The 26199-nt window shown below is 39.5% G+C and overlaps 1 protein-coding gene across 7 annotated transcripts in view; it reads left to right on the forward strand.

Annotated features, from left to right (window-relative positions):
* LOC132382466 (multiple C2 and transmembrane domain-containing protein 2-like) overlaps positions 1-26199 on the forward strand; it is a 430775-nt gene that overhangs the window by 382478 nt on the left and 22098 nt on the right. For 6 of the 7 annotated variants that reach the window (XM_059952695.1, XM_059952694.1, XM_059952689.1 and 3 more), the window contains one exon: positions 12736-12845. In XM_059952695.1, coding sequence (XP_059808678.1) covers positions 12736-12845 — 110 coding nt within the window. Of the gene's footprint in view, positions 1-12735; positions 12846-13145; positions 13665-26199 lie in introns of those variants that run through there. The other variant, XM_059952696.1, reaches the window with a different exon arrangement.

The raw sequence follows: 26199 nt of genomic DNA on the forward strand, positions 1-26199 counted from the left end.
GCCAAGGAGCATCTATGGAAAAAAGTAGAGCCAACATTTTGGGTCGAAACTGTTTGGCAGGACTGAAGGTTTCGACATGGTTTCGGCCCGAAACCTTGCTGAGTTCCTCCAGCGTTTGAGTGAGATGCTCAGATTTTGAGCATCTGCAGATTTTCTCTTATATATGCAAATACAATTCATTTTGAGAGGATTGAGATAAAAAAAAAAGCAAACATGTACAGTAATGCTGAGGTTTTAAAATGCAATGGTCAGGCTACATTTGGAGTGTTGTGAGTAGATTTGAGCCCTATATTTAAGCAACAATGTGCTGGCAGAGAGGATGGTCCTGTGAATGAAAGGGTTAATGAATAAGGAGCATTTGATGGCTCTGGGCCTGTACTCGCTGGAGCTCAGAAGAATGAGGAGGGATCTCATTGAAAACTATCAAATAATGTAAGGCCTAGATAGAGTGGATGTGGAGAGGATATTTCCTATAGTGGGGAAGTCTATGGCCAGTAATGCAGCCTCAGAATAGAAGATCATGTCTTTGGAACAGAGATGACAATTTGAACTTCTTTAGTCAGGGAGTGGTGAATTTGTGGAACTCATTGCCATCTGCGACTATGGAGGCCAAATCATTGGGTATGTTTGAAGTGGAAGGTGATAGGTTCTTGCTCAGCAAGGGCATCAAAGGTTATGGTGAAAAGGCACGAGATTCAGAGGGAAAATAAATCGGATATGATCAAGTGGTGGAGCAGACTCAGTGGGTTAAATAGTCTAACTCTGCCCAAAATCTTATGGTCTCAAATCTAATTAGAGTGGTTGGGTTATCAAATTACAGACTAGTAATCCTGAGCCAACTAATTCAGTGATGCAAGTACAGATCTCAACATAGCAGCTGTGAAATTCAACTTCAGGTAATAACGTGGAATTTAACTGCGGAAGCTTGCATTTTGTAAAAGCCCAGCTTGTTCACTTCTGTTCTTCAGGGCAGAAAACTCTCTATAGGTGACTACAGAACTAAAGAAACATGATTGGCTCTTAATTGTCATAGAATCAAAGAGAGATATGGTCTGGGAATTAAACCTTTGTCTATCGCATCTCTGCTGATCAGAAATACCCAATTTTACACTAATCCCAATTTACCCCTCTGTGATAGCAGCATTGAATGCAAGTAATACAGTAAAGCTTGGTCCATTGAGTCTGCACTGGCTCTTTAAAGAACAATTCCTTCCACTTCCCTGCTCTTTCCTCATCTCCCTGCAGATTTTTTTGCCTATATTTATTCATCCATATGTGTCACTATAGAATCTGCTTAATTAATCCAATTCCCACTGGCATGTTGTCATTGAATATTAAAGGTACTTTTCTTATTTCTAAAAGTTACTTTTCCTCATGTTACCTCTAGTTTTCACCTTAAATCTGTACCTCTATTAAGAATATAGGAATATTTCTTTTCAGTAAGTCTAAGTTGTTTCAAATATATCTATCAAAATATTTTTCTTAACTTTCCTGCTCAATGGAAAATAAATCCAGCCCTCTGCTCTATGTAAGAAAAGTCAATCCCTCATTCCTGAACCCATTCTCATAAAGCTCTTGCTCGAACAGAAGGAAGCGTGAGACAGTGGGCCTCAGTACTGGGTTTGGGTAGCTGGAGCAATCTGCTGGTGCAGAATAGCCTTGTTGTTATGTGTTGTAACTCTAGAAAATAATTAGATGAAAAAAAACACAAGAGCCGGGATATTTGTCTGATTCGGTTTTCTTTTCCCTTTTTTAGTGAGGTGCTCACATTTGACATGGTGTCATGATGACCTTTGCCTTTCACTTACTTCTTACATATAACCCAAAAAGAATTATGTAAACAAAGAATGTTTACTGAAATAATATATTTACAATATTGTTGAAATATTGAATACACTTCACTTGTGAACATAATGAGTGCTGCTAACTCATTACATTAAAGCTGATTATTTTATTGTTACACATGTATCAAACGTTAATGGTATAGAACACAGTCGGTAAAAAGACACAAGAGACCTTGAGCAACACATGCAAAATGTTGTACTTGAAATGTCGACTGTTTATTTCTCTCCATAAGTGGTGCCTAACCTGCTGAGTTCCTCCAATAATTTGCATTTGTTGCTCATAAAACAGTACAGCATGGGAACAGGACCTTTACCCAAGCTCTTGTGCAAGACTGACTAAGCTGGTGTTTAAATATCTGACTACTCCAATCTCTTCATGTTCAAAGCCTGTACTGTATTTGTTTCCACTACCAACAATGGCAGCACACTCCAATCAATCACTGCTCTCTGTATAAAACACTTACCCTGTGAATCTCCTTTCAACTCATTTTCCTTCAGCCTCTTTAAATGCATGCCCCATGGTATTAGACATTTCGACCCTGGATAAAGGGTGCCGCATGTCTATCAATGCCTCTTGAAATCTTATAAATTTCAATCAGGTCTCCTCCCAGTCTCCACACTCCAGAGAAAACAACTCAAATTTGTTCAACTTTTCCTTATAGCACATGTCCCTTTAGTCACTGTAGCATCTTGGTATAATCACCTAACATTGCCATTACTATCACTGCATCCCTCATGCATTTGGGATTCACTATTGATGAGAAAATTAGGTGGACCAGCCATATAAAGAGTATGTCACAGAGTTTAGTACATCGCGATATATCACTCATCTCCTGACATCCCAAAGCTTTTCCCTCCCCTACAATTTACAAATTCGGTATGCTGGAACAAGCATAATTTTCCTAAAACAAGTGAAGCTGTATAACAGCACTTAAGAAACTCATTCTCATCCAGTATTAAGCAGATAACACAATTAGCCCAATCACTACTCTAAGTGTTCATTCCTTGTATCCCAGATGCACTTTGGAATAGAAAGTCCTCATCGCAGGCAAAGCATGCCCCTGTTTGATAGTGCTCCTTTGACAGATCTACCAAGCCCTCGGTCTCTGCGTTGGCTGATTAGTGCCATCCGCCCTGGACTTCAAGGCGAGAGGTTCCGGGTTCGATTCCAGCCGCTTCCCTGCATACTTTCCATCCGTGTTGGGTTGAGTGGTGAGCTAGCTACTCGGCCTCATAAAAAAACAGACAAATGCTGAAGAAATGGCAAGGTTGTCGCCTGATGCGCCACAAGACACAGAGAGCAACTCAACTCAGTTTCTACCAGCAAGAAAGTTAAGGACAGCAGGAAAATGGATACAACCACTGCCATAAGACACCTTTCTAAATCACACACCATTCTCATCTGGAAATATATGACTGTTTCATCATCATACCCAGGTCTAAATCTTGGAAAATTCTTCTCCTTAGATCTCAGGGAGTATCTTATTATCTTCAGCCGTATTTCTCACTACACTTCCTCAAAATCAGTAAAGGATGGGCAATAATTGCTGCCCTTACCTGCATCCTATTAATGATTATTTTGAAGAATAACAAAGAAACTGAATGCTTAATAACGTTACGTTTCTTGTGTTTAATAATAAAACAACAGGACAAGATCAAAGACAAGGGGTTAGTGATATTAAATTGAGTAATCTTATATTACTGTTCTTTTAAAATGGTAAAAGGAGTAGGATAATTGTTTAAGTCCAACATCTTGCCTTTTGGCCTGTTATGTACTTAACAGATTATTTGAATTTGTTAAAGTGAATAACAAATAAAGCACATATTTGTTATCTGATTATTCAAACTTAACCAGCTAGTTAGGGACTTGGGGGGCAGACTGTTTAGCTGGTAATAATTGCAAGCTGTTTTACAATCCAGTGTGCTACCTGAGTTGAAAACAAATTGCAGAATCAATTAAAATACTTATTTGCAAGGTCAGTACTAGGTTAGCTTTATGAAAATCATCACATAATTTGTAGATTTCATATAAAAATACCCATCATTCTTAAAAGGATGAATCTAAGAATAAACAGCGCTAATGGAAAATATATTCTATTTTTAAATTTATTTTTGAGGATGTGGGTGTTGTTGAGGGCGAGAATTTATTGAGTATCCCAAATTGCCCTTGTAAAGACAACTATGAGCCTTTCACGTTATAGAACCTGATATCTATGCGTTTGGGAAAAGATGAAGAAGGGCCGAAGTCTTGCATTAATGAAAGATTTATTTATTTTTTAGGATCTGTGCTTTGCTGAAATAGCCAAAATTTGTTACCTGATTAAACTGAGTAACTTGTGAGGTTATTTCAGGGATCATTTAATTGTCCACCACACTAAACACTGGTATTTTGTAGAAATCTGGTTGGAGATGGTCTCAGCTTGTGAGTTGACATTCGTCTGGAGCCTTTGATGGTCTATTAGCATGGAACATTGAAGGTAGACTCCTTGTTTCTGTTTCCCTTCTTGATTCCATTAAAGCATTTCTAGTACACACTAGTCCACCTGAAATGTCAATGGGCTTTCTTTGTACACAGAAGCAGCTTAACTTGAAGAGTATTTCCACCAGCACTTGAAAAGAAAAAAACAATACAAATGCTGGAAATCTAAAATAAAAACACAAAATGATGGGAATACTCAAGCAGATCCAGTCATATCTATGGAAAGACAAATCAAGTTAACATTTTTATGTTAAGAACTTTGTCAGAACTGTTTTTTTTAAGTAATAGGTTTGGTGGGACTAGAGCAGGCTATAACAATAAGCATGCCAGTGCAGTCCTATTTGTTTATTTTGGACAGGTTGTGCGGGGCTGTGACCATTTAAGACTGGGAGCTGCGGAGGGGAGACCTGCCAAGGAGCTGAGCTCGTTGATAGCTTGGATGCCTATGGCTTGATGTTTGCTGGTGGGGTTATAATCCAAAGGGAGGAAGTGTCTGATATCTGATATGAGGCTTTTCGAAACTGAGATCTGTCCCCCACCCTTCTCACGAGGTACGGACAAGCTAGGCTACGACCTGTCCACACAATAGCTAGGAATAATACTGTTGTTCGTTCTTAATGAACGGAGTGCAGCACGTTCCGAAGGGCATCAGTCCGAGTGCACGAGTGGGATGGAGAAGTCCTGATGACCAACGTAACGTCAGCAGGTAGCAATGAATAAATGGAGAGAGGGTGAATAGGCAGAGGAGGTGAATCAGGAGAACCGAAGATCAGTTTGGGCCGGAAGCTCCTGGCCAGAGAAATGGATACAGAAGCAGCATTAGCAAAGCAGAGTTCAACATTGTGTGGCAATCTGAATTCGATTGAGATTGGGCATTGCTCTCTATGATATCCTTTCTTGTAGTTCTGAATGCTTCATGGTGATGTCAGAATGTTACAGTCTGCCACTGAAGCATTAACTTCAGGGAAATGTCTTTTGAAGCAGAGTTCAACACAATGCCACAACTACCACATTTAGCATTATGTTGTGAGCATACATTTTCCAACGGATGGCACTATTTTGTTCTAAATGTATCTTACATTATGTGTCATTTAATCATATAAAATACTTATGGCAGAAAATCTGTACTCAGGCCAAAGTATGTATAAAGGTGTTTTCTTTGAAACATTATAATCTTGAGGAGTGTACATGAAATGGATTATAAACTAGATAATTCTGTGGCTGTCCTTTGTACTTTACTGGCCACTTCAAACTCACTTCCCCCATTAGTGATCCCTCACTAGGGTAGCATAGTGTTTGTGCAGCGCTATTATAGCTTGGGGCTTTGAAGTTCGGAGTTCAACCTCCATGTCCTCTGTAAGGAGCTTGTCCATCTTCCCTGTGAAATACTGGGCTTTCTGTGAATGCCCAGTTTTCTCCCATGGTCCAAAGACATACTGGGTAGGTTCATTGGCCATTGTAATCTGTCCCATGATTGGGTTAAATCGGGGTTGTCAGAGGTTACTGTACCGAGTGGCTGAAAGGGCTTGCTATAAATCTAAATAAATAAATTATCACAACCCTGGAGAATGCTGTTAGCCAGAAACTCATTGGAACTAGCCACATGAATACAGTGGCTCAAAAAATAGGTAAGAAGCTGGATATTCTGTAGTGAGTGACTGATCTCCTAACATTACAGGAGTGTGTGATATGAACGCAAAACTAGTCAGGACTACTCTCCAGAGCCTGGATAAATGTACAAGTACTGTGCAAAAGTCTTAGGCACATGTACTGTATATAGATAGAATGCCTAAGGTTTTTGCACAGTCCTGTAGTCTTTTTATGTATTCCACAATACTGTTGCTGCAAAAAAAAATAGATTTTGTGATATTTGTGAGTGATGATAAACTTGATTCTGATATGGGTGTTTGTTGTGGACTGAGAGTGGGAGGGGGCAGGGAGAGCGAGGTCACGGTCGGGGAAAGGGGGAGGGAGAGGGGAGGGAGTAGAAAGCACCAGAGAATCATCCTGTAATGATCAATAAATCAATTATTTGGAATCGTGACCTTGCCCAGTTTCTCAGGGATAGGCGTATACAAAACTGCACCACCTCCCCACCCCTGGTACTCCTTTGCCATCACCTGCTCCAAATCCCTCCTGTGGTGCTCACTCACCATTCCCACCATTCTTGCTCTTGCTAGATTTACAAACTCACTCACCGTTCCACATTGACAAATACAGAACTGTGCAGAAATCTTAGGTACCCTAGCGCGCTCTCTCTCTCTCTCTCCCTCTCTCTCTCTCTCTCTCTCTCTCTCTCTCTCTCTCTCTCTCTCTCTCTCTCTCTCTCTCTCTCTCTCTCTCTCTCTCCTCTCCTCTCTCCTCTCTCCTCTCTCCTCTCTCCTCTCTCCTCTCTCCTCTCTCCTCTCTCTCCTCTCTCTCCTCTCTCTCCTCTCTCTCCTCTCTCTCCTCTCTCTCCTCTCTCTCCTCTCTCTCCTCTCTCTCCTCTCTCTCCTCTCTCTCCTCTCTCTCCTCTCTCTCTCTCTCTCTCTCTCTCTCTCTCTCTCTCTCTCTCTCTCTCTCTCTCCCTCTATATATCTATCTATATATATATATATATATATATATTTTGCACAGTACTGTAGCTCCGACAGTCTCATGAAGCTGACGTTAATGCAGGCTGCTCGATTGATGTCCATTCAACCGTCGTAAACATTCATCCTCCTCATGACCACTGCACAGTGGTTGCACTGTTTACAGTTCAATAAAAACACTGCTGTAACTCACCTGGACAACCCTGGCACCTGTGTTTTCTGCTGCCAAGCATGGTACCGCCACCTGCAGTCGCACACTATTCTGACTTTGAAATACATTGCCTTTCCTTTATCTTTACTGGGTCTAAGTACTGGAATTACCCGGACAGTAGCACTGTAGGAGCACCTTCACCAGAAGGACTACAATGGGTTAAAGAGGCGACTCACCAACACTCAATGGAAGGGAGGGGGGAGGGAACAATAAATGCTGAGTTTGCCACTGAACACACCAGGACAACAGACATTTTGCTTCCTGAATACTTATGGATGCATCTTATGGAGTTTGGACTGCCAATCATGAAAACCACCATGAAATTCCCCTATCATACACCATTTTTTGAAATCGCTTATATTAATTTGAGTCATAACTATACTTCTATTCAGAATAACTGATGTCAAGATTAAGGAAAGCATTTTTTGTTTGTCTACAAATCAAACAGGTCATCAATGCCAGGCAATTTGAAGAATTTCTAGTGGGACCGGAGAAAATCACATGGAAGGCATTCAAGGATGTTGTTGAAAATTTTCTTAGCATCTACAGAGCACCAAACTATGTGCAGCTGGTTGGCAATGTGCTTTGAGCATACAAAGCCATGGAGTGCATCATTTCACTAAAGATTCATTTTCTGCATTCCCAATTAGACTTCTTCCTGCAAACCTCGGTGCTGTCAGTGATGAACATGGTGAAAGGTTTCACCGGGATAATGTGGTCATGGTGTAACGGTATCAGGGTAATCCATCAATACTGACTGATAATTGTTTGACACTTTAGCGAGAAGCCTCAAACACAAATCCTCAACAATTAAATGCATTATATTCAATAGGAGTTACTTCCTTGTTCCTCCAAATTCTCACGTGATACAAGAAGTCTGAAATTATATTTGTGTTCAGCTTCAAGCGGTCTATCAGAAATAAAATAAAAATTCTGAGGAAGCAACACTTTCAAAAAAATTTTTTGTCCAGTGATATCAATAAAAGCTCATGAATGGGCTGGAGTCAGTTACAGAAGGCAATCAATAGACCTTGCTGTGCTTATGAGCAACCTGATATAAATAAAGCAAAAGTGCAGATCAGTGGAAGATTTGGGATCCCTAACTAAGAAGATTTGCTAATAAAGTATTTTAAATTAAACAGAATTTCCAGCCAGAAGTCAATAAATAGTTAATAATATTAATAGGAAACAAGAGCTCTTATTTCAGAGCATATTGTGTAGCAAAAATAATTAAGTGGAGTCGGCCGAGTGGAGGATTCTGGGCCACATTTGCATATTTTTACCTAATTCTATGTAGGAGTAGATACCTGACCTTGTTATTGCCACAAGACTAGTCTTGCTCAAGCAGTATTTACTACACTGCCTCAATGTTTGATGGCATTCAGATTCTTTTAGATTCTAGACCTTGGGAGAAGACAACCTTAGCAGCTGAATTATCAGGCCATACTGTTGCTTCACCCATTAGGGCTTAAAAAGGAAAGTGAAAAATGCCAGCAATGAAGCCAATATGAATACCTCTTTAATCCTTGCCAATGATTCTGATATTGTTACAATCTGGTTTCAGAAATGAATGATTATTAACTCTCAGCATGGAGAAAAAAAGTGCTTTAAGTATATTAATTCTGTGCATTTACGGTGTATCAAGAATTAAGTGTTATCTCTATGCCACTCCTAATGCCCACTGCTCGCCCTCTCTTCCTGTGCACCAACTCTGAGTTGGAATCTCCCCTTAGGCCTCAGCTTCCCATGGGGTTTGTTACCCTTGCTCCCCATGACTTGGCTGTGAGCTCACTGGGTGAAGGTTTTTCTGTCCATTGTATGCTTTCGCACTAACGCGGAACAATTTATTTGCAAGCTGCAGAATTGCAGGCAGGAGCTTTTTCAGTTTGTATTGTCACATCAGACCTAGTAGAATAAACTCGTCAATTTAAAACTCAATCAAAATTACGATCGGCTTCCACCAATACACATGCCTGTTAGAAAATTGATTACAACCGGCTAACGTTGATCCCTCCTGTTCATAGGATTTGTTACACCACTCTCTGAGAGATAAAAAAAAATGATTAAACCTCACTTCTCTAACTTGAGTGCATAATTCTCAATATTGCATCGGACGGTGATGTGTTGCAGATGAATTGTTAAACCATTTTCCTACTTTTTCTGTCACATGGATGTAGTGAATATTATGATGTAATTTTTGAAAGAACGAGTTTCTCCCAATGTTTTGGCAAGCCCTCATCTTTAAGCAACGAGGAGGATTATTTGTGAGTGTATATGGGCCCATATGTGTCAAATTGGCTGATTTACAACAGCATTTATAATTCAAAGCTGTTTAATTGGATGAAAAATAACAACGTGTATCCTGGAGTCAATGCCTCTTTAATGTGATCACTTCTGATCCTGATTTTGATCTGGGACTAATTATTCTCTCTGCTCATCAGGCGGTTTATACAACCTCCTACCCTGTTGCATTGGATTATCTGCCAACAAAAGTTACCAACACAAATGATGTTACCTACACTTCTCCCTCAGCAGCACTGGTATCTGTGTTGTTTGGATGACTTACTAGGCACATCAATCTCACAGTTCATTGTATTAAAAAGGTGACTCCCACCTTCACCCCCCCCCCCCCCCCCCGTAATAGGACTACCTTTGCCTTTGGAATACCATTTTTATAGAAGAACAATATCAGCATTTCTTACTTATTCTAAATCTTTACTTTTTTAAAAAAAGAAGTCACTGACAGATCCAGAAACGGTGAATCTTTCTAGCTCAACAGCTCAACAAAGGATGTGCTGGGCAAACTCAGTGGGCCATGCAGCACCTGTGGAAGGAAAGGAAACAGCGATGTTTGGGGTCGAAACTCTGCAAACCATAGATGTTGCCTGGCCTGCTGAGTTATTACAGCCTGTTGCTGCTCCAATGTTTTCCAACTGCTGCTTGTCTTTCCATGTATTCTCTACAGATGTGGACTGTAGAAATGTGGCATAGGCATTTCAGTCTTCCTTTGTTTCATGTGTATAACATAACATGATAAATACAGTGTAATAATACATGGATTTGGAGGTCCTGAAATCCGATCATTCTGTGAAAGAAGTGGGTGCTTTATTAAGTGGCCTCTTTATTAAGCACCTCCTGGAGCTGATAAAGTGATCATCAGTGTATGTTTGTGGTCTTCTGCTGTGATTTGATGTGTTTGCATTCAGAGATATTCTTCTGCACATTGCTGTTGAAATGTTTGGTTAATTGAGTCACTGTTGCCTTCCTGTCAGCTTGAGCCAGTCGGGCCAGTCTCCTCGAGCCTCTCTAATTAATGAGGCTTTTTTTTTTCGTCCTCAGATCTGCTATTCACTGGATTTTTATTTTGTTTTTCTCACCATTCTCTGTAAACTCCAGAAACTGCTATCTGTGAAAACCACAGGAGATCAGCAATTTCTAAATACTCAGACCTCTGTTTGGCACCATCATGGTCAAACCCACTAAAAATAATAATAATATAACATTAATTTTATAACACCATTCATACATTAAGATTCATGCTCAAAGTTTTACATAGATTATAAAGATCAATCAATATTGTCATAAAAATGCAAGATAAAATTAACAATCGTAAGTAAAGACAGAGGTTATACAGAATAAAATGTAATTGAATGTCCCAAGTTATATAAATATAATCAACATCAACAGGCATTAAGTAGTCCTATAAGGAGGCCAAATTAAAAAAAGTTGGCTTTTAGAAGTGTTTTGATATGTTCCAAAATACTAGCCTGGTGTATCTTAGCTGCTAGAGTATTCCAGATTTTTGGTGCAGAGGAACAAAAGGCCACATCACCAGTTCTTGTATGCTTGGCTCTAGGAACACTCAGCAAATCAGTATACACGGAGCTAAGATTACAATTATGAGGTAGTGAGGTAGTGAAAATGTCCATTTAGGAAACAGATGGCAGAGGGGAAGAAGCTGTTCCTGAATCACTGAATGTGTGCCTTCAGGCTTCTGTATCTCCTACCTGATGGTAACAGTGAGAAAAGGGCATGCCCTGGGTGCTGGAGGTCCTTAATACCAGATTCTGCTTTTCTGAGACACCGCTCCTAGAAGGTGTCCTGGGTACTTTGTAGGCTCGTACCCAAGGTGGAGCAGACTAAATTTAGGACCCTCTGCAGCTTCTTTCTGTCCTGTGCAGTAGCCAAAGATGGTAAAAACTACCTCCACGTCACCAATCACAAAATAGATATGATAGAAACATAGAAAACCTATAGCACAATACAGGCCCTTCAGCCCACAGAGTTATGCCGACCATGTCTTTACCCATAGCCTTTTTTTTTTAGCTCCGTGTACCTATCCAGGAGTCTCTTAATAGACCCTATTGTTTCCGCCCCCACCACTGCCACCGGCAACCATAAGGGTATCTTCCTCCCCTTCCTTCCCCACAACCCAGCATTGTAAATGTGAAATGTACTTTTAGCATTTACATCTCCTTTCGGTATCAGGAATGTTTTGTTTACCAAATGGCTTGGAAAGCTTCCTGAAATAATGAAATAATGTCTAATTTGTGCCAATTGAAGTCAGCAATGTGACTTCTCAATATGTCATAAACTTGTGGACGTTACAACTGTACCTTCTTGACTTTTTTCTCCTCAAATTCAAAAGAAAAGACGTAAAGGGAGTAAAAGGCCATTTGGCCAAGCATCTCTTACACTAATTCTTCCTTTGTAAAAAGCCAGCTATACTTTGGATACCGCTTTTATTCTAGGCATCTATCATCATCTATATTAATGTAAATTCCAAAAATTATTTAGAGATACAGCACAATGACAGGCCATCCCAGGGCAATGAGTCCACACCACCCAATTGCACCCATCTGACCAATTTACTACTAAACTGTACATCTTTGGACTGTGGGAGGAGACTGGAGTACTTGGAAGAAACCCATGCGATCACGGGGAGGACGTATGAACTCCATACAGACAGCGGCAGGATTTGAACCTGGGTCACTGTCACTGCATTAGCATTACACTATAGCACTATGCTGCCAGAAAATGTGTAGCTTCTGCTTCTACTCATACTATTATGGAGAGATTATGGTACAAAAGCAGGTGTATTGACACAAGTCCACACTTAGCATCAAGCATCTGCTTTTACACTTAATCATACCTCAATCATTATTTCCTCCCTAGATTTTTTACTCTTTTACATGTGAGTGAAAATTTACTGTGGTCTTTAACCTTCAACCTGCAGCTTTTTAAGATGTGGGAGACAAACTGGAATATCTAGAGGAAACCTACATGGTCAGGGGGAGAATGTGCAAACTTCCCACTGTTTCTACCAAAAAAAAATTGGAAGACACTGAAGTAACATCCTTAAGATCCCTTTGTTGAATGATTATTCTTCCTCTAGCATCTGGCCAAAAGCAACTTCTATTTTTTCACTTAGCGTATTAAGATGAATTGGTCAATTTTCTGTTGAACCCAATTTATAAACTCACAATACAATGATTAAAAAAGCCATTATCATCACTGATAGAAGAGTATTTTTGTCAAATCAGTTTTCTTCACTACCTGGAGAAGAAGACCACTTCAACAAAAGTGTCTTCCGCTCTTTTTCTGACAGATATTTGTTATTCCTTCCAGGACCCTGAAAGGAAAGGATTAATGGGCAAAATCCACAAGGTTCAAGATATTGTCATTAGCGTTCAGAATATCCTGGATGAAATAGCATCGTTTGGTGAAAGAATTAAAAAGTAAGTATTACAGTTTGGCTGGAGTTCTAATTTTATTTTCTCAACTTTGATTATGCGACACTTTGCAGATAATTTTGCCCTCATTTGAATGCACCTGTTTGAGACAGGCAATAAATCCTGGCTTTGCCAGAGATTCCCACATCTTCTGAATGAATAACAAAAATAAACTTGCATGATCACAATGATATGATGTTTGCCAATCAGTAACTACGGATAAACGTGTGAAATCTTAAATCAGTTTTTTTAATGCTTGTCTAAATATGTTCCTGCTCATGGTTTCTCCCCCATGAACTGAGACAGGCCCCATGAGGACCTGACCTGGATCCACAAATACTTCCACACTAGTCAAGACGACAGAGTAGTGTAAACATTTTCTGAGGAGATTGAGACGTGCAAGGCTCCCCACTCCCATTCTAACAACTTGCATCATTATGTGGTACGGAAACTGCAAGGCATCGGGCCACAGGACCCTACAGTGGACAGTAAAGGCCACCGAGAGGATCTCCAGGGTCTCCCTCCCTGCTATTTGTGGTACTTACTGGGAGCATTGCAGACAAAGAGCACATACCATTGTTGAGGATCCCTACTACCATCCCACAATCTGTTTGACTCAGTACCATCAGGAAGGAGGTATAGAAGTTAAATGGAATGGGTAACAGCTTCCTCTCTCAGGCTGTGAGATGAATGAATACCCGAACAGCTCTACCATCTTATTGTTAGGTCAGTGAGCCATTTGCTGTCAACCTGTGTTGCCACACTACAGGTATTTTGAGTTAGATGTTATTAACTTTTTTATGGCAATGTTTTTGTGCTATATATTTCGTGGGAGCACTGTGGTCTGGAGGAACAGTGTTTGGTTGTATATATGTACAGTCAGATGACAATAAACTTGAACTTGTAATGCGTATGATTATACTTGTGTTCCTCCTTGTCACGTTCAATGCCACAGAGATTGATCATCTCCACAAAATGCTATCATAGAAGACTTCAGCTTAACACCTTGTGGATAATGAATAATTAATTCCTTTGGTGTGATCTTCACCCGGAGCTTTGCACCTGACTCTGATTCAAATAGAGTTCCTTAAGACTGTAACATATAGGAGTAGAATTAGGCCATTCAGCCCATTGAGTCTGCTCCCAATTCAATCCTAGCTGATTTTCTTTCACTGCATTGGAACATATAACACAGAACAGTACAGGTCATTCAACCTAAGGTATTGTGCTGATGCTGTAATCTACTCAAAAATCAAACTAACCCTTCCCTCCCATGTAGCTCTCTATTTTTCTTTCATCTATGTGCCTGAGAACCTCTTAAATATCCTATTGTATCTGCTTCTACCACTATCCCTGACAGAGCATTCCAAACACCTACCATTCGCTGTGTAAAAAAAAAGTTACCCCTGCCATCCCTTATAGAATTTCCACCAAACACTTTAGACTTATGACACCCCCATATTAGTCACTTCCACCCTGTTCCATATTGTCCTACCTTCTCCCCGTAATGCTTAACCCCTTAACAATCAAGAGCCTTTCTTCAATATGCCCAATGAGTTCTGCTCCACAGCAGCATATTTAACAGTTTCACCACCCTTTAGCTGAAGAAATTCCTCCTAATCTCAGTCCTAAAGGGACATTGTCTATTCTGAGGCTATGCCCTCAGATCCTAGAATCTCATACTGAAGGAATCATTTCCTTCACTCTATTCTATCCAGGTCTTCCAGAATGAGATCTCCTCTCACAAGTATTACTTAATGTAATAGTGTACAGGCCCAGAGCTATCAAACACTCCTCATTAAGGACTGGCACCATCCACGACATGCCCACATCTCATTGCTACTGTCATGAAGGAGGTACAGCACTGTGTCTCAGGAACTTATATATAACTAGGGTGGCAAAAACGTTTGCACAGCATTGTAATAGTCAACGTGAGTGGAGAGGAAATCTGCCAGGAGCAAAGTATGTCAGGAATGGCATGGATGAATTGGGATAATTATCGCTCACATAGGTCATGTTTTTTTTTGCAGCAGCAGTAGAGTGCAATATATAAAATTACTACAGTACTGTGCAAAAGTCTTAGGGACTATAGCTACATACATGTGCCTAAGACTTTTGCACAGTACTGTACAACAACCTAAAGATTCACACTCATCATTTTAGGAGCAGCTTTTCCTCCTCTGCAATCAGATTTCTGAACTGTTCGTGAACCTACGAACTCTACCTCAGTATTCCTCTTTTGTGCCAGTTGTGTATTTATTTATTATAGTCACTATATTTGTCTACGTGCAGCTGAGAGCGAACTTGTAAATCTGGCAGGAGAAAAGAATGTTAGGAATGGCGACAATGGAGTGCCACGGGAGGACAGAGACAGATGGCAGAGAAGGAGTGTCAGGAGTGTGGCCTATTGTACTACTGTGACAAAAGAACAAATTTCAAGACAAAAAGAACGTTATTGATAATAAACCTGATTCTAATTATAATCATACATTAAACCTTGTATTCCTAGGATTATTCTTATGAACCTCTCAAGAAGCTAGTACATCATTCCTTAGATAAGGGGCTAAAAATTGGTCAGAATTTCCATTACAAGATGACATGATATACCAGAAACGTTCTATGATCCTTTGAAAGCTTGCATTAGGTTTATATTTACCTGTCTCTACAATCTTTTGATAATTAGTGTATATTAACTTGTTAGTCTCTCAACACTACAATAAACAGTTGAAGTGGCTGTTTGCTTTCCACAGAGATTATCCATGATGTCCCTTCAGTAGTTTTCCTGCAGCAAGCAGGTTACTTTGTCCCCAGTACTGGAAGTAATCAAGCATTTAGAATGCACGGATGGGGCTGCTTTGAACATCCGTAATCCTTCCATCTCTGATCTTCTGTCTTCCATAGCACAACCCTTTTTGGTCATGTACACGAGAAAGCTTGTTTAAATTTTTCATTCGGTGTGTTTTATGCCCAAAGTACTGCACCAGTTGAATCTGTTTGAAGGCAAGTCATGTTTGTAACGTAGCGAACTTGGCAAAAAAATTGTCACAGGGCAATCTCATCATCTCATTTCACAGCATGTTTGAGAAATAAATGTTTATATTTATCTCTACTACCAGTTGTTCTGAAGAAATTTTTAACCTTAGAGATTAAAGGCCAATTAATATTCACCCCTGCAGGAATTAAATGCTTGGATTGAAATCCCTTTCTAAAATTTATGTCTGTGGACTTAAATTTTAAGACCAGAAGAGATAGGAGCAGAATTAGGCTATCTGGCCCATGGACTCTGTTCCACCATTCAATCACGGCTGATCCTTCTTTTACTCCTCCTCAACCCCAGTTCCCGGCCTTCTCCCCGTAACCATTGATGCCAAGTCCAATCAAGAACCTATCAATCTCTGCCATAAATATACCCAACGACCTGGCCTCCACAGTTGCACGTGGCAACAAATTCCACAAATTAATCACCCTTTGGCTAAAGAAATTCCTCCGCATCTCTGTTTTGAAAGGGCGCCCCTCTATCCTGAGGCTGTGCCCTCTTGTCCTAGACTCTTCCACCATGGGAAACATTCTTTCCAGATTTGGTTTGTCTAGGCCTTTCAACATTAGAAAGGTTTCAACGGGATCCCCAAAGAGTTCAGTTTTAGAACTGAAGTACACTCAGTGGCCACTTTATTAGGTACGTCCTATACCTAGTGAAGTAGCCATCGAGTGTATCTTTGTAGTCTTCTGCTGCTGTAGCCCATTCACTTTAAGGTTTGACGTGTTATGCCTTTGGAGATGCTCTTCTGCACACCACTCTAGTAACATTTTTGTTACTGTCACCTTCCTGTCAGTTTGAACCAGTCTGGCCATTCTCCTCTGACCACTTTCATTAGCAAGGCATCTTTTGCCCACAAAACTGTTCACTGGATGATTTTTTTGTTTCTCATGCCATTCTCTGCAAACTCTAGAGCATATTGTGCATGAAAATCCCCGGAGATTAGCATTTTCTGAACCACCCTGTCTGCATTCAACAATCATTCCACAGTCAAAGTCACTTAGATCACATTTCTTCGTGCATTCTGATGTTTAGTCTGAACAGCAACTGAACCTCTTATGCATATCTGCATGCTTTTAAGCATTGAGTTGTTGCCCCTATATCTAGTTAGATATTTGCATTAGTGAGCAGGTGTACCTAATAAAGTAGCCACTTTATAAATAAATCCCAATTGTTCAGTTTCTGGCACACTGGGTGCAACTATAGACTAGAAAATCCTACTCTACCGCAATGCCAAACTGCAGAATTAATGGAGCTTTATGGGACAGTGATCCATATCATGTTTGTTGTTTTCTAAATTTCTAGTAATTTAATAGGCCTACAGCACTCTGAAAGTTTGCAATTGAATAAGAATTGAAGGTTTTATTAAAGATATTTTTATTAGTAAGAGATTGAATGACGTGGAGAAAAAAATATATATTCAGATATCGATGAGCCAAGATCCAATTGAATGCCAGAACTGGCTCTCAGGGCTATTTGCTTGTGTTTCTTGTCCTCCATTGCTTTCAGCATCACAAATACACAGTGGTTTACTGCTGTTCGGTTGCTTCTGCCTGCTGCCTGCTCTGTTTTCCTGAAGAGTCGCTGGGGATTAGTACAGAGCTCACCTTGATTTCTGTCAACAGTCTGGAGCTGTCACTTGACCTGGCCTGCTACTTGTTTTCCACAGCTCAGTGCCAGTTCTTGGCTCGGCTTTATCCTCATTGGACATTGTATCTCAGTGAGCTGCAGTTGGCTGAGTTAGTCAGATACACAACATCTGCAGGCTTTTGATTTAACATGGAGTTGCTGATTTTGTTGAGCAATATGTTCTGCCTGCTGCATGATGTAGGGATTTGAAATTCAGAAGTTCAGCTGTCGGCATTCAGTGATCTGATCCAGACTCTCTGCAGTCCAGTTGTCAGATCTCTGCAATTGTCCTAGGGGTTAGTACAGTCCCAAACTGAACACATTCATGAGATCTAATGGAACAGAACTGAGTTATGCTTGTAAATCAAAATTCAACCTTTGATACAAAACTTTACATTTTATTTTTTAAAAAAAACACATTTCTATAGTGGTGATAAAACAACAAATGGTGTTTGCAGCCAAATAATTAAAGTAAGTCAGTCCATACTCTGCAAAATGGTGATGGATGTGGGCGAGAGATGATAGTACATTACTCCACAGAAGATCCTCTTGAGTGCAACGTTGTACGTAGCAGGTGTCAGAGTAGTTGAATGAGGATTGGTAATGTCTCAGTTTACAGCAAAGATTATAATAGAAAAATTAGACTAAAAGGCATAATAAGAGAAAATTCATACAGAACAAAAACATTTCCTTCGGCCTTCCATGGTCATGCTAGTTAACATACCCTTACATACAAATCCCATTTTCCATCAATTGGCCTGTACCCTTTGATAACTTGATGTTTCAAGTTTTTGCCTAGATACATTTTAAATGTTGCTTGAGTACCTGCTCCACCACACATCCAGGCAACACAGTCCAAATTCCAGCCACTCTCTGTGTCGGAAAAGTTCTTCCTCTTATCCCCATTAATCTTTTACCTCTTACACAAATTCTGTGCCCTGAAGAAACTTCCGCCCCTCAATTCAATACACCTTTATTAATCCCTGCCTACTTTAGATATTGCATTCCTCAACTACACTTTGAGTGAAGAAAATATTCTTCTTATCCCCCTCTAACTCTCCCCTTTCCTGGAGCTCTGTCCTCTGGTTTTATGCATCGTGGTTATAAAGAAAAATGTTTTTTCAATCTGTGATCCTCATGATTTTATCAAGTACTTTGTCATGACTCCTTAACTTGCTCTGCTCCAAGTGAAACATCCCCAGTTGATCCATTCCCATGGTAGGTTAATTGGTTATTGTAAATTGTCCCACGATTAGGCCGAGGTTAAATCAGAGATCGCAGGGTGGTGTGGCCTGAAGGCCTGGGAGGGTCTATTCTATGTCCCAATAAATAAATAGATAGATAGATGAACAACAAACAAACTGGAAAGTTTCTCCCCAGGCAACATCCTGGCTAAGCTCTGCACCCACTCCTGTCATCTCCTTTCTACAGAGTGGTAACCAGATGCAGAATTTCAGGTCAGGTGAGTGAACAGGGAGTGTAGATCCATGATTTTTCATCACTAATAGATAAAGGTACCTGCAGCTTAAGAGAATTAATTACTTTTGAAAAGATAAGCTTTCTCCAGCTAAGACTAGGTTTACTGAGAAAGAAGGTATTCATATTAGGATTCTCCTCTGCTGCCTATTGATTTCAAAGCTGATATGTAGGAATAAATTACCTCCAAGCTCTCTTCCTTCATGCAGAAAATCAAATATGGGACAAGAAACTAACTTTTACAAAATTCCACCAATATCTTATTCTAATACCATATTTTAAAGTGAAGCACTCCTTTTATCAAAAGTTGAGTGTATTGATCTAGACTAGTGATTCCCAAACTTATTTTGGTTACCATCCCCTTGTCTCTCAGACCACATCCCCAGTGCCCCTCTCTTTTTCTGGCTATTACATAAAAACTATAACGAATTTTTTGATTTATGATGAATAGTGGAAGTAAATAGGAGCTGCAAATTCAAAGCAGTGACAAATAATTGAACAAATATTGAAATCTATTTAGTTACAAATCACATTATTTCTTTAATTACAATGAAAACAATTTTCATCAAAAATTTTCGAGCATGCATTAGTGGTACAACTGTTCACTTCTTCATTGCTATTTCACCTTTCACTGAGATGGACGGGCTTGATGCTGTAGTGCCAACATCAGGCTGAATATCTCTCAGAAGGAGTCTTAGATTCTCATGTTCAGTAATTTGCTGCCTGTTTTGTTGCTTTGAAAAAAGTTGGGCGACTGCACTGAAACTGCGCTCCACTAAATATAATGCTGGAAAGGCAATAAAGAACATCTTGGCCTTTTACCACAGTGCAAGATAGCGTTCAGAGATTTCTTTCTGCAACCAAAAGTCTTTTATGATTTTTCTTTGAACCTCGGCTTCAGCTCAAAGTCACTTTGTAGCAAGATCAGTTCTTCCTCCATCCTTCCTGTGAGTTCCTCATTACAAGTGTTCAGGAATGGATTTCTTACCCAATCTGGAATTTAGACTGAGAGAAGATCCTGAAATTTCTATGACATGTCTTTATGTGGCTCACCCAGTTAGGCACAGTATACTTGAAGATTATCATCTGGTATTCTTTCTTTCTCTTCCAACTCAGAGAGGCTCAGAAATTGGAAAAGGTTGCGACAGCCAATGTTGTACTTTAAATAGGGTTAACTGGGAGAGAAATGTAGAGACGACTGATTTGACTTTGATAAGATTCACATTATTTCCTTGCAATTGAAGACTGATTTCATTAAACTTTGCAAATAATTCTGATAACTAAGCAATCTCATGCCTAATATTCTTTAATTGATCGCTGAATGAAGCATTCAAGTCTTCAAAGAATTTTATCACAGTTTCAAAAGTGCATAAAAGCATCTTGGGCTTTTCCTTTAGAGTTAGAGTTCCTTAAGAGAGTCACCCGACTTCTATGTAGAATAACAAGTGTTCAAACTTAGATCAATCTCAATACAAAGTTCTCAACATAGTCAACAATTGAGAGCGTAGGACCTGATTTTATTCACCATTGTGATCACTGTATTTAATGATTTGTGCAGCCAGTCACTTAGGTTTTTTTTGTGTCAAGATGCTATCTGTGAATTACAGAGTAAGTGGTAAATATGTTAGGTGCAGTTTTTTTCAAGAAAGTAATAGCCCCATGATAGCTTCCTGTCATTGATGGTGCCCCATCTGTTGCACAAGCAAGAATGTTAGTGAGCGGAATGTACTTCTCTGAAAAATTGCTCAACAACCTGAAATTTTGACTCCGTCTCCATCTCTTTTTCTAGTTCCCTTGCAAATATTAACTCTTGAGCGATGCTTTCATCTTTTATGAAACAAATAAAACCACAAGGCAAAAGTACATTGCCAGACAAAGTTGACTCTTTGAACTGTAGAGCAAATTCTGTTGTCCTAAGTATATTACACAATGTATCTTCCACATTCTCAGACATTTCATCTATTCATCTTTGAATGGAATTGCTTTAATTATTTGGTCTGGTAACTATGCAAAACCTCCCTTACTGCTGGCAGAGTCAGTATGATAGAGCTTTCCAGACTTAGCATTGAGCAATGAAATATTGTTTGAAGCATGCAGAGTATCAGTGTTTAGTTGTGAAGTGCTGGCAAACATGCTTTGAAGTAGTTTCTGTTTCTGAAAGTTTTCACGAAGTGACTGAAATAAGTCATGTTCTTTATGCTTTATCAAAGTGTATTCTCTTCAAATGTTCAGGGAGCCTGGAGGGTTTCATTGCCTCATTTGAAAAAATATTTTTTGCATAACAGATACATTGGCCGCTGTTGGTTGCTTGGTGCTGCTGTAAATCTATATTTCAGATACTCCATACTATACTTCCACACCTATTCTTTAATTTGGTCTACCTCCACCATTTTTTATATGAATTGATAACCATAGTCAATAGTCTATAGTTTAAGCCCAACATCAAACCCTGCGATCAATAAAAGGGAAAGTTATGACATCACAAAGCTCAGGCAAAACCTGACGCTTTGCCTGATGGTACATAAAGTGGGGCAGCGATATCTCGGTTGGGCGTGGGCTAGATAAATGTGATCCAGGCCATTTGAAAGGGAAGATATTGAACTTTGCCCCATTCAATGCCATACCCTAATTCACAGGAATTGCAAATCTACATGATTAAAGCATGGGGTTCATACTAGTTAACACTATACTACAGTAGTGAACAACAATAATGCATAGGCCCCGAAATAACACAATTCCTTCAGTCCAGATTTTTTATGCTATGCCAAATATAAAAGTATTAAATGGCTATAACACACTTTGAACGAAGTTTAAGAGAACTGTGGGTTAGCAAGTGGTGAGGTGATTATGTGATCATTGTAATCAATAATGAGGCAGTCAGGATCAAACGCTTATAACAGGTAATTCATTTCTTAAATTAAGCCTGTAATTCCCTCACCTCCCTTCCTAACTACTAAGTGCCTCCCCTCTGCCCCCGGGGGGAGTGATATCGCCCACTTTGGGAACCACAACAGAAATCAAGAGATTGAGATTAGGATCTATCTGTTGTTGTTGGACTTCCTGCTGAGCAGAATAATCTATATCTTGAATTTCAGATTTGTGCATTGGATTTATCAATTAGCTTTGGAGATTTAGCTACTTAATAAATACATAATAATATTAATTCACCTTGGTGGAAGTGAACATGACTTTAGTAGCATATTTTACAGCAACTACCTCTCTTGCACTGAGCAGATCTGATAAATATACACGAAACACAATTCATCATCTAGTGATTATATATTGTTGTGAATTAATCAGCTACAAATGGATCGTATTCATTGATTTTGTACATAATCAATCCTATGAGTCTTTGTAACATGCAATAACTTTTGGAATGTATTGACAACGTGAAACCCACAACACAAATTAGAAGCATGCATCAATTAGCAAATTTAATCTGTAGGATTCACTAAAGCACAATTGTTTTGCTAGGCCGCACGTGTATGAATATTCATTTGAGGCAACCTTGATCATATGTCTCAACATTCATTAGGTGATCAATCAGCCTTGTCATAGACTTTGACAAGTTACAATTAGTCATTTTCAAAAATAGATTAAGAGAAGAAATTTGAATTCTCTCCAGACGGATTAGTTCATTTTGTGTTGACTTCACTGATCAGTTTAATGTTAAAAATTTATCTAAAGGGAGAAACCAAAATGTTCCTTTCCTCAATAAACGGTTAGAGTTGCTGTGAATAACTTGCGAATGCTTCGCTATGAAGCCCTGAAGATTTTGGGGTGTAGGTGAAACTCAGGATCCTACGGGTTGATTCTATTATTACGCACGGGTGCTTGTTTAACCCTAGAGAGAGCTTGTGTATGTACTGTGGATTGATGATTAAACTGGTAAAAATTAGTTGTCCAACCTGTCTCCTGGATTTAACCCATGTGTTCCAGGCAGTGACTGGGAGAGGCTGATTGGTGCTTTATGTATGTTAATCAATAATTAAGAAGGACATTAACTGCATTTTTGAGTTTAACTTTGAGTGCACGGATTGCCAGAGTTTTGTGAAATGCGCTAATGAATCTATTGAGGGTGCAGAATAACCTGTCAGTGAGTAATGGTGTAGTACTGTAATCAGCAATAATGCTATGGCTTCAGAGCGACTTTTTCGCACAACTCTTTGAAGGGTTTGCTAATAAAGGTTGAGCTTCTTTTAGAAAACTGTGAAGTTCTGAGAGAATTAGTTATCTGTTCAGTCTGAAACACTTTGGTCCTGCCTAATTGCTTTCAGTAACCAACAGGTCTCTACAAAGACTTAGCAGTGAGAGATTCTCTTATGAACATATGAATTAGGGCGCTTGGCCCCACAGACTTGCTCTGTCATGGCTTAGCTGATTGTTATCTTAATTCAGCATTCCTACCGTCCCTAGAATCATTTGCCTTTTTTTCTTCTCCAGAATCTCCCTACCTCCACAATAAGATAATTCCGTTTACTGCTTCCACCACCCTTTTAGAATTAGTATTTCAAATATTCACAAAATCCTGGGGGGAAATTTTTGCTTCATTTCTGCCTTAAATTGTCAACTTCCTTATAGTTAATCCGAGACCCCGTGTTCCAGATTCTCTCACAGCACTGCAAGATCTAAAATGGGAGCAGGAAGGATAACACCAGGATCAAAGAGAACAAGTTCAGCTTACTTCTAACCTGCCTTCACTTAAACAAAAAATATTCCATGATGTAACTGGATTTAACTTGCACTTGAAGCATAAGACAGAACCTCAGTTTGCTGGACCTTGTATCTCAGGAGGCTAAGGTTGTGTTGTAGGCTTTACGTTGTCGATATGTTCTAGCAATTAACTTAGGTGCTAAATCTCCTGCAGCAAGACTTGCTGTTGGCTGGACTGAATAGACTTGCAGTGCCCGTGACTGTGGAAGTCACCACAGACCTTGGCTTCTACTCTTAGCGATTCTTCAAGGGACCTGCTGGAGATTTTGCAGGAATTTAAGGTCAACGGTTAACCATATAATAAGTGTTGGAGTACAAAAAGTCAACAGATGGCCCAAGTAGCCTATCTCTTCTGTAGTATTATCCATAATGTTATATAAGATGCTTCCTTTGACTCATTGGCAACTTGCATGTGAGTTTTCAAAACTTGTTTCACCAAGTCAATGTCACTAGTCATTTTGCAGTGCATTGTAGACTGAAAGGCAGGGAATGAATTTAGGAAGAAAAGGGAAGTTTCCTCAATATTTGGAATAAATTGCGGAGTGTCTGAATGCAGTCCCCCGGTCTGCAGCCAGATTGTAAATAAACCATAATTCTATTGATGAATCCACTGAATATTTGCTCCCACACCATAATCGTTAACACATTTTGTTGAGAGTGTGGGTCCTTTAAGGATAAAGTTCTGAAATGTGGATGAATGCTTTCACTTGTACAGCTGTATGGAGGAGAACAGCGAGCCAATCAGATCATATTATTTCAATAAACTATCTACTAATAGGCTTGTGCACACATCAGAGCTCATCAGAAAATGATAGAGTGGTATATTGTCACAAGAATTTAATCTGATCTGACAACAATCTTCAGTTTGCACATCATTATTGTGTTTTACCTTCTGCCTATGCTAATCCTGGAATACATTATTGAGTAGTAATTAATTATTGCTTACTTTATTGACAAATAGAGAGAGTTCTACATTCTCATAACGATAATGTATTTAGTATATTCTCTTTAGCTTCATCCCAGGTGCATTGCCATGTACCTCGCAAGTGTGATAATGAGGACGTGAGCATGTTAGCTGATGTATTTCCCTAGGGTCGCAAGGATTTCAAACAGAAGAAATTAGTATTATGATTCTTTCATTGTAAAATGCATATATTAATGTGAAATGATTAAAGTTTGATTACACCATGCCACTCTGGGTTTTTAATTAATAAAATTCTAGTTTTATGTGAAATAGGTGAGCTTTTTCAGGCCATTTTCATTCTGTTCATTACACAAAAGAGGATTAATTCTGCATTGACACACAAGCCACATTCAGGATTATGGTTCCATTTACCATGTGATAAAATCAGCTCGTTTGGAAAGTGTTTGTTTTCAAGCAGTTGTTGTAAAGTGAAAAACTGAACGCAAGAGTGTCAACAGTCAACGTTCAGACAATGCGGACAGATTCAAGCTGGAAGACGAGCCCTGATAATCAATACCAAAAGGGATCTTGCAGCAATCCCCTCTGACAGTGATCCAAATTGCTCTCCCATTGTGACACCATATTCATCATTCAGTATTGCAGGACATAAGTCTTTGTTGATAGACAACACAATGTATTTAACATGATGAGATACAGGAAGAAGTAAGGGTGCTTTTGGACTAGTGTGACAGTTCAGGGAGACACTGAGGGAGTGTGGTAATGTTGAGGGAGTCTGACATTCTGTGAAATGCTAAAGCAAAGCCCATCTGTCCCTTCAGTTGGGTATAAAATAGTCTTATGGCTCTGTATTAAAGCAGAGCAAGGGTATTTTCTGTTCCACCGTTTCCATATTCCAGTACTGAATTTTTGTCTCACTCCAACAGGTAATGTGTCCATGGTACAATTTCTGTTGTGGTAACTGTGTATAGTTTATCTACTGACAAAGCAGAAAGCTCTTCATTTGAGATCTTCAAAGGTTATGAAATAGCATTAGCATTATAATTCCTGCTGTCTTTCATTCCTGTAAGCTTTTAACTGGTAATGCCAATGTTTTCTTTATGCAATTACAACAACTTTGGGAATATATCTTCTAGCAGCTTGCTTAGTGTTACACTGGTGTGAGAACCCACAGGATTTCCAGTCCATGTTGGGTACATCTCTTGGTGACTTCAAATGGCATTTGGTTCATATGTCGATTTTCACCTCTGTTGCCTTCATAGAAGGTAAAGGCCTCAAAGTAGGGTCTGTTTATCACTAATAAGAATTTAGAGCTATAAAAAGGGTCCATTGGTGTACAGTGGGAGTGTTCTCATTTTCTGGGAGGTCAGCTCACTTTGGTGTGTCAGAGCTGCTCAGCACTTTTGCCAGGGAAACGCTGACCAATTTTACAGGACTTTAGTTCAGGAAACCTCAACAACATGGAATGCTGTTCCTGTGGAAACAAGGAAAAGTTTGGTTTACTGTATGGCCCTCCCCACTTGCCAGGACAATTGCTGAAGTGACCTGCTATCAGTAGTCTTTGGTTGGTTAAGATTTATTAT

The sequence above is a fragment of the Hypanus sabinus genome, chromosome 28, assembly GCF_030144855.1.
Source record: "Hypanus sabinus isolate sHypSab1 chromosome 28, sHypSab1.hap1, whole genome shotgun sequence".
In the NCBI taxonomy this organism is placed as follows: domain Eukaryota; kingdom Metazoa; phylum Chordata; class Chondrichthyes; order Myliobatiformes; family Dasyatidae; genus Hypanus; species Hypanus sabinus.